Source organism: Hippoglossus stenolepis, chromosome 15 (assembly GCF_022539355.2).
Source record: "Hippoglossus stenolepis isolate QCI-W04-F060 chromosome 15, HSTE1.2, whole genome shotgun sequence".
In the NCBI taxonomy this organism is placed as follows: Eukaryota; Metazoa; Chordata; class Actinopteri; order Pleuronectiformes; family Pleuronectidae; genus Hippoglossus; species Hippoglossus stenolepis.
In genome coordinates, this window is record NC_061497.1 from 2,815,148 (window position 1) to 2,825,117 (window position 9,970).

The 9,970-nt window shown below is 46.9% G+C and overlaps 1 protein-coding gene across 1 annotated transcript in view; it reads right to left on the minus strand.

Annotated features, from left to right (window-relative positions):
* The window catches only part of LOC118122572 (protein turtle homolog B), a 128,748-nt gene extending 120,468 nt beyond the window's left edge, over positions 1 to 8,280 (minus strand). The window contains exon 1 of the mRNA XM_035179363.2: positions 8,014 to 8,280. Coding sequence (XP_035035254.2) covers positions 8,014 to 8,077 — 64 coding nt within the window. The 5' untranslated portion in view covers positions 8,078 to 8,280. The remainder of the gene's footprint in view (positions 1 to 8,013) is intronic.
* Between the last annotated feature and the right edge of the window lie 1,690 nt (positions 8,281 to 9,970).

The following is a 9,970-nucleotide window of genomic DNA, read 5'->3' on the forward strand; positions in this document are numbered from 1 at the left end:
AGTGCTGTCAGCCAGACACCTGAGCTGAGAGTATAAGAGCAGCCAACAGATACGAGTCATGCTGCCCTACTGTTGTGCTGCCTTCCATTTTCATCACCTGTTTCTAGACATTGCAAATATCAAACTTTAAACTTGAAGTAAATATGAAATCGACATTTATTGTGATAATTGTCAATATTAATTGATACGAAAATGTGTATTGTGATAACCATATCACCCAACCCTAAAGATCTTTGCGTACCAAGTACGAATTTTCGTGTGAGCTATTTAAATCTGTCTTTGAAGTTTGATCACACACAGAAACCTTGCACATTTCAACCGATGCGTTTTATTACTCAGGCTGTGTGGAGGATATTGTGGCCCTGTCACAACTTGAAAAGAGAAAGGCAAAACTATTGGGTCTTTCCAATCCTGAGAAGACTTCAGGAACAAGGAGAATTTCATCTTCTTAAGGAGCTGCGAAATTATCATGATCCATTCCAATTCGATTTCAGGATGTCAGTGGACCAGTTTGATACTCGGGTAGCAACCCTGTGAGACAGCACATAATAAAGGCCGTACTGCGGTTGTATGCTTCCACCAGCCAGTGCAGTTTCTGTCTACAGAATGTTTTTTCCAGATTTATACAAGGTCACTGTGACCTTTGATCACCAAAATCGAATCCATGAGTCCAATTGACTTATTGATTGAACCTAACCCTGACCCTAACCCCTTCTATCATCAAACTTGACATATAGTCGAGGAACTATAAATTAAATCAGAATCGGACAGACCTCAAGACACCTCAGTTAACCCTCGTGTTGTTCCTGGGTCGGATTGACCCAGAGTGTGTGTGTGTCTGTGTGTGCGTGCGTGCGTGCGTGCGTGCGTGCGTGCGTCCGTGCGTGCGTGCGTGCGTGCGTGCGTGCGTGCGTCGCGAAGCCCTGGCCGGTCAGGGTTAGGGTTAGGGTGACCCAAGGATTGTCAATATCCAATTCTCCTGGGGTCATTGAGATGAATGAATTGTCATTCTCGATTCTCCTGGGGGGGTCATTTAGACCCCCAGAGAGGGCGCTGTGTTGCTCTGTGGGGTCATTTAGACCCACACCTGATTCCAATTGTAATCTCGGGGGGTATATTAGACCCACAGAGAAGCCGGTGAACCATTCTCCGTGTGCCATTCTCCCTGACCAGGTCACGATGTCACGTCAAGCGTGTTTCACCAGAGAACAGGTTCTCCAACAGCTATTCTCCCAGCAACAATCCTCTGAACCCGAAGAGGACGCGAAAGAGCAAGACCGAGAAGCGAACCGAGATGCAGACCGACGACCCAGTGGGTGATGCTGCTGCAGATTCGTCATCCTTGGAAGAAGAAGAAGGACAAGACCACGGAACAACCACCACCACCACCACGGGACTCGTGGAAAGAGAGAGAAATGGGGGAAATAACATGGTCCTCGAGGGCGTACGGCCGCTGCTCCTCCTCCTCCTCCTCTGCTGTGGCTCAAAGCGCCGCCGCTACGCCCATCGGGGTCCCCCCGGGCCCCACGATGCACGTAACGTCCCGCGCCGGTGACCTAGCCTCGACGTTCCGCCTGTTCGTCACGCCGACGGTAGAGAACATCATCCTGGAGATGACGAATCGGGAGGGTCGCCGAATACGGCAACGAATGGAAAGGGATGGACGAGACCGACCTGCGCGCCTACGTAGGGCTGCCGATCTTAGCGGGCGTGTACAGGTCCCGGGGCGAGGCCGCCGCCAGCCTGTGGGACACCGAGAGCGGCCGGGCGATATTTCATGCCAAGATGCCCCTAAAACTCTTCCACACGTACTCCAGACTGCTGCGCTTCGACGACCGCGAGACGAAACGCACGAGACGAGCCACGGACAAATTGCCGGCCGTGTGAGAGGTCTGGGACGCGTGGGTGGCGCGGCTGCCGCACCTCTACAACCCGGGGCCCGAAGTGACCATGGCCAGGCAACTGGTTCCGTTCAGAGGTTAGTTTTTTTTTTCCGTTTTTTTTTATATTATTATTATGTTATGTTATGTTATGTTATGTTATGTTATGTTATGTTATGTTATGTAGCTATAGCTAGATAGCGGCTGCTAGTCCTCGTCCTCATCTGCTCTCCTCTCCTTTCCGACAGTACATGCCCAGCAAGCCGGCGAAATACGGGATCAAGTCGTGGGTGGCCTGCGATGCAAAATCCAGCTACGCTTGGAAGATGCAAGTGTACACCGGAAAGCTGAGCGGCGGACGCCCAGAACGGAACCAGGGGTTGCGGGTAGTGCTCGATGTAACGGAGGGACTGCACGGTCGTAACGTCACGTGCAACAATTACTTCGCCTCCAACGAAGTCGCGCGGCAGCTCCTGGAGAGGAAGATCACCGTGGTCGGCACGGTTTGGAAGAACAAGCCCGAGCTCGCGGTCAAGGGAAGAGAGGTGTTCTCATCCAAGTTCGCATTCACGCCCACCGCCACTCTGGTGTCCTACATCCCAAAGAAAAACAGGAACGTGGTGCTCCTGAGCACGCAGCACGCGGAGGACGACGTCAGCGACCGCGAGGACGGGAAACCGGTCATCGTCCTGGACTACAACCGCAACAAAGGTGGCGTGGACAACCTAGACAAGGTGATCGGAATGTACAGCTGCAGGAGGATGACCGCACGCTGGCCCCTGGTCGTCTTCCACAACATCATCGACGTCTCTTCCTACAACGCCTTCGTGATATGGAGAGAGATCAACCCAGACTGGATGCCGGGCAAGCGGAACAAGCGGAGGGTGTTCCTAGAGCAGCTGGGAAAGGCTCTCGTGACTCCGTTCATCGCACGAAGGGAGCGCATCCCCCGCACGGAAGTGTCCGCCGCGGTTGTGAAGGCTGTAAAAGCCGCCGCCGCACAGAGAGCTCTTGACCACGACGACGACGACGACGCTCGACCCGAGTGTCCGGCCTCCTCCATAGCCCTAGCAGCAGCCCGCTCGGCGAGTAAGAGGAAGAGTTGTCAGATATGCCCCAGGAGAAAGGACTGTAAAACTCACACCGTGTGCCGCGGGTGTAACAAATACATCTGCCTGCTCACTTGTCTATTGCCCTAGGTGTGCGTGCTAATATGTGGTGGGCTATGTGAGGGGGCCAACAGCCGGGGGAAGCAGGGACAACACAAGGGTTAACTGTTCACTGTATGTCATTGTATAGAAAATCTCCACAAACATCTGCTATTGTGCATAGATGTTAACATGGTAATAGCCTTGAGAACAATATCTTGTTAAGAGCAATCAAAAGATGGATTTAACACAAGAGTCAATGCTAAGTTCTCTTTGAACCACAAACTATGAGCAGCCTAGTGCAAAAGTCCTTCACATCAGCGTCAAATCTAATTGGAGATGGAAAGGACTAACAAGCATGTTAACAAACTATAAGCAGAATGGTTGCAATGCAACCAACATGGCAAGTTACATCAGGGTGAAATCTAACATCAACTCAGTGGTGGGAGAAGTATTCTGATCCTTTATCAAAGTACTATTTCCCCACTTTAAAAATATTCCACTGTGAGTAAATCCCTGCATCCAAAAGCCTACTTACTATTTTCAGTTAAATGTACTTCAAGTATGAAAGGTTACGAAAATTAATCTGTTGTAGGATCCCCTAGGATTTGTTTAGCAGCGGCGGCAGGCCGCACAAACTCCCCCTTTCAATGTGTTAAAATACATGTCTCATAAACACATGTCTCATAAACTCTCGAGCAAATCAAACAAAGACAAAATAAACTTCAAGTACTTTTCATGTCCTAATAACTTCTGACTAGAGATGGTGTTTATTGTTAACATGTAAAGTGATCAGAGGATTTAAGGGAAACACTGATATTACAGCCACATTGATGTGTACATTGCATTTTACTGCTGTAGATGTTTAAGGTTGAGCTTATTTGAAGTACTTTATATACTGTTGGGTAGTTTAAGATCATCATATCTGTGTGAGAACCAACTTCTCATGAGGGCTATTTTCAGCTTTGTGACAAATCCTTTTCCAGCTGATTCACAGCCTTTTAGATTTAGAATGTTCTAAATTCATAAAAGAACACTTGATCTTTCAGTTTATCACAAACATTCAACATTAACGCATCTTGAAATACAGGGTTTTCACTGACATCTGAATGTAACCAAAGCTGTCAAATAATTGTAGTGGAGCAAGAAGCACAATATTTCCTTCTGAGATGTAGTGAAGTAAAAGCCAATACTAAGGTAAGTACAAGTAGCTCAATGTCTTAAGCACATTACTTGAGTACATTTACTTTGTTACTGCTTAGTTACCACTACTGCATTAGCACTAATACAATCTTCACATTTCAAAGAATGTACACTGTATCTGGCTTCACTTGGCACTGAACTGTTACAAATACACTACGTAACAACAACTTAAGAAGCTAATTTAGCACTAGCCAGTTTGTTATGTGTTCTTTTAATGCTGCCAACATTGTGTGAATACAGCACTCCTCCACACCACAGATCAGACGTGACAGCATCTGCACCAACCTAAATAAACAAAACTTACCAGATGAACACTAAAGAGGTCAACTAAGCATGTTAGATCTGTAAAACAAGAACCCCCCAATAGTGGAAAGATGGTTCAATGGTTTCAGTCTTGAAACTTTTAGCATGAAAACATTTTTCATTGCTTTTTGTCCACTGTCTGCACTCCAAACAACATGCCCATCACATGTACAACCACTGCTTCTCCACCCCCTCAGTCCGCACTCCTCTTGGCATGTTGTGGCATATGTATTTATCGAGCAACCAAGTGGCAGTTATCTCACAGCTTAGTCATAATTAGTCCAACGTAGACTGGGGCAGACAGCCTGTTAGTGGGCATATGTTCATATCCTGGTTAAAGGCACACTGCTCCCTGAGGGGGTGGCTGCACGTGTGTGTGTGTGTGTGTGTGTGTGTGTGTGTGTTTTTGTATGTGCTCGCATGTGTATGAGTAACAAGTGTGTGTGCGTATGGCAACAGACGGTTGCTGTGGAGCGCGCCCTGAGCCTACATTAGCACAACCCACCATGTTCCCATCCCTCGGCTACCCAGCCATGCTGAGAGAGGCTATTTGACACCTGGAGGGAAGCAAGTTCATCCGAGTGTGCGGAAGAGGAAGACGACAAGACGGAGCAGGAGAGGAGGGACGTGAGGAGGAGGATAGGGGGGTGACAGGGACCAGAGTCACATGGGACAAGAGAGAGAAGGAAGGGAGGGATGACACAAGGTAAGGAAGAGAGGAGAGCAGAGAGGGGGGGGGGGGACAGGCAGAAAGAGAGGCAGTCTGGCTCTGGTCCAGGGTTATCACTGGCAAAAATCGAGCCATTTGCCAGCTGCCAGTTTGAGACGGCAGCACTCAGCCAGAAGGATGCCGCCCTGCGCGGCTTCTGCTGGCTGATGTGTTCGTCTGTGTTTGCATGTCTGTGTGCACACGCCTGAGTGCTGCAGAGCATTGAGAGCTCCGCCGATGTGTTAAAGCACAGGACAGGGATCATATGCATAACCAGTTGGACTGACCGAAAGGACAGTCTCTACAAAACACAAACAAGTCCGGCTGCAGTCGCTCCTCCTCTGCCATCCAGACGTGACTGCCCGCTTCTGCCAAGCTGCCTGCCGTCCTAGCCGTGGAGACGGTGAGAAGCCGCTTAAAAACATCTCCCCAAGTCTCCTTCCTTTCAGACGATGCTCCAGTGTATCCTCTTTAGTCAAGGCGTTGCATAACTGCTTGCCGAGCCCAATCACATGCCAGAGGGACGTCAACAAAAATTTATAAAAATAAACCAGTGAGATCCTGTGTCAAAAGTTAAAACACGCTATGACAGGTTTATATCACCAACAGCTCATTTCTTCATCACCTCATCAGTGATGCCGAGGCGCAGACGCTGTCCCGATTTCCTCCACCTCACCTCTCTCTTGAAGATGAGTGGTAGAAAGAGATGAAGAAAGAGGGATAAAGTAGAGAGGGATTCAATTCTCTTTTTAATTAAGAGTACAGCGTGATGCTGCTGCAGCTTTACTTGCTCACATCTCGGCAAATGCATCCCACATCTCAATAGATGACATCATCATCTATGAGTACGCACTGAATGTCAGCCACTGTTCACTCTCTAGAAGATGATGTCATTTATAGGTACATACATGTAGCTCTACTATTATTTGAACATCAAGCATCAGAATATTACGCTTTCGTGTTTAAGTGTTCTTTTTTTTTCTCAATTCTGTGATAGCGATCTGAACCACTGGGCTTTGACAGATGTGCAAACATAGAAACCATCAATCAAGTAATCAATCAATTGACTTTGTGTAGCCCATATTCACAAATCACAATTTGCCTCATAGAGCTTAACAAGGTGTCAAATCTTCTGCCTTTGCTTTGACCCTTGACCAGAGTGAGGAGAAACTACCCCAAAAAAAGTTATAACTAGGGAAAAAACATTGAAAGCTCAGAGTGAGGGATCCCTCTCTCAGGACCAAATGAAAAGTTAATATTTATGGAAAGTCAAAGATGATTCTTCTGTGTTTAGGTACTTGCTGAATTCCACCCAGATTTGATGAGTGATGCTGTTGACACATATTTGCTATGTGATGACCATACTTTCACCAGCAAGACAATGTGGCCTGACAACATAGTTTGAGCTCACTCGAAATCTCCTCTGATGTGGATCATTCAGTTGTGTGCTGCCAAATTTTTGAAATTCAAACATGAAGCATGCTACTCAAACAAAAGAAATGGCCTTGTGCCGTAAGCAGCACAGGTAGAAATGGTAGTTCAGGGCCCTCAGCGGTGCGTGCTCGGTCTCCCACGTGCCCCACCCCCGTCAGAGAGGAGGATGCTGACGGTGACAGAGATGCTTCATCTTCTAACAACTTCAAGTGAACACGCCAACCACGGTTGAGCTCTTCTCAACAGCACAACCTTGTAAATCATATCAAGAAAATGTAGTGGAGTCATTTTTACAGTAGTATTTGAAAATTGCAATATTTATTCAGTAATATTTGCAAACAGCCCCTTGACATATGATGTTAATCTCATAATGGTGGCACACTGTCTGTTGCAAATCAGCTGTTCCAAGTGACAGTTTACAAAAGAAACTACTGGCCCATAGACGACTTAGTATGCATCATCATGGAGTTGTCTCACCCTCTGGTCTGTGGGACAGTACTGATGCAAAATCTGCATCCACATCGGAAATGGACAATTTTGGGGTGAACAAACTGTGACAGAGTTGTCTCACACGTCCCTTTTAACACGCAACGTTTAACCTTTGCAAAATGTTTGTGGCATAAATTAAGAGTATGCCCACTTCTCCAGGCACCACTGCATCCACCAGTGAGCATCAAATGCACCATTAATATCCCCCCCCCCACCCCCTAGCGGACACAGCCGGTCGTGACTCGGCTCCAGCAAGGACAGCTCCCCAGGAAGAGGTTAATCCACTCATTGCATTTTAATGACATCCACACCAACGCACCATACTAATCACATCTGCCTCCACGTTTCAGTGAAGACTGGCAGCCGGAGAGCAGCTCGCTGACACACACACACACACACACGCACACACACACACACACACACACGCACACGCGCACACCACCTCCACCCCTGCACCGGCAACATGTCCTGGAGCTCCAGGGGCAGCAGACTCTCGCATCCTGGCCGAGAGATGCGAACCCCAGACGGGCTGCGACATCTCTCAGTGAAGCCTCGGACGCAGTGTGAGAAAACCACCCGTGTCCATCATTACACAGAGGAAATCAAACAACACTTCTTTATCTTAAAGCTCTCTTATAATTCACGGAGCGGTCAGCCGGTGCGTGCATGACGTCACCGGCCGGCCCGGCTCCACTCAGGTGCGGTGATGGTGAACTTCACCACGTAAAGTGACATTTCCTGACGCAAACACCCAAAGTTAGCCCGGCAGAGGAACGGAGATGAGGAGAGGAGAGAGGGACGAGGGGGAAAGTTGAGCGGGAGACACACGCGCTGCACTTCGACTCACCTTGAGCGGCCGTTCCTCGGGTGCTGAATACACTTGCTATCAAAGTGGCCACATACCAAATCATAGTACTATTGCCGGCCAGAAATAAACCTCATCATATCTCAAAGTGCCCCTTTCGGTCAAGCTGTCATCCTGCAGTGGCCCAGGACGAGCGGAAGCGGCCCGGTCTGCCGTGGTGCTGTTACCCGAGCCCTGGACACTTTTCCATCGGCGCTGTCCCCCTGTCTCTCCCGCTCTCCTCCGCGCTCCGCTCGCATCCTGAGTCGGTTCACCTGCGCCAATGGGACGAGGGAACACGACGCCGCGGACCCAACTGACACGCGCGGGGTCCCGCCCCCGCGCTCCTCTCATTGGTGAGCGTGGGGGAGTCACGGCCGCGGATTGGCTACCTGCGCCGCCGCTCTCCCAGCGGGGAGTGGTGTGTTCAGGACATGTGGAAACACTCGGAGGTTTTTCCTCATCTTTAGTTCAGAGACAGGATTTCGGTGCGATGACTCGCTGCAGATAGCAAGAATACGTTACAATATGTTACAGCAATAATATTAAAGAAAATATTGTTGTATTGTTGTGATATATTTGATTTGATCTTGTTTAGCCCTATGAGGTAAAGTGTGATTTGTGAATATGGGCTACACAACTAAGACTTGAATGATTGATTATCTTTATCTTCCTATCAGATTTATTCATCAATTGGCAAATCATTGAATCAGCCAGTTAACTCAGGTTTAACTACAAACTTTGTGTTTGTAGTCTTCCTGCAGTTTATCATGGGGCAGGAGTTCATTTGAAGAAGTCATCAATACTACTGATCCTAGTGTTTTCATTAGTTCATTTAGGTTTGTAAATTCATAGTTTTTTCATAATTTTTCACATCTACAATTTTATACCTTTAATATTGTTTGTGACTTGTGATGTTTAATGTTTTAAATTAGTAGTTGCCATCCTGTTTCTTGTGTTCTGATCAGGTGAACATCCACAGTCTGTATTTCATGCAGATAATGGACAACTAAACATAACTTATATGAAATCCCTCTATTTTACTTGTGCTTTTTGGTTTGACTGCCAGCATGTAGGTTAGACCAAGAATCTTCTGTTAACAGATCCATATTGTAATGAACTCATATACTCAAGTAAAGACAACTGAGGCTAATTGAGTTCAATATTTTATTCACCACTGTCAACACCGATTAGAAATTCAGCCATTATGTTATCTATATCACTTATTATAAGAGTGGGATCATTAAATGCAAAGCCTACATACATCATTAAATAAAACCTGTTGTGGTCACAAGGTAACTTTTAAAAGTTAATATCAAAGTTAGGTTTGGTAAGTTGATTCTGTTTTTATCTTATTTGTTGAAATCCTTTTCATGTCCGATAGCTATCAATAAAAAAAATTGTCTGGAAGAAAAGCCAGTGTTTGTAGCCGTTGCAGCACTTTTTTGTACTTTTGAATGAAATGATTGGCTGGTGTACCTCTCCCTCACTAACCGACCTGCCTGCCTGTGTGCAAGCTGTCCATACTCTCACTGCACATGAGTGGAGTCTTTAGCAAGAGAGTCATACACTGTTGAAGCAGAGACGATAGCCAGAGGTTAGCGAGCAAGTCACGCAAAAGTCGGCTTCTAGCAGTAGTGTAGCTTTGATCAGAGGGCTGATGGTAAGGGGTGGGATGTATCAGTTGCATTTTTTCAAAGTGAAGCCTACTCAACTTTTCCAGGATTACCAACCCTAGCTTTAAGTATCTCAGGGATCGGGTAGGACTAAACTTCATATTACAAAAACAAGAGTCAGTTTTAAAGGATGAGTTGTTACTGCTCAAAGGTGATCACAGCAATGCCACACTCTCAACCACAGATGGTAAAATCCAACAGGTGGTTACCCTGGTTAATAGGATAAAAAAAATCTCTCCTGTCATTTAATAAAGATCCTACTGATGCTCAACTATAGGTGTTGA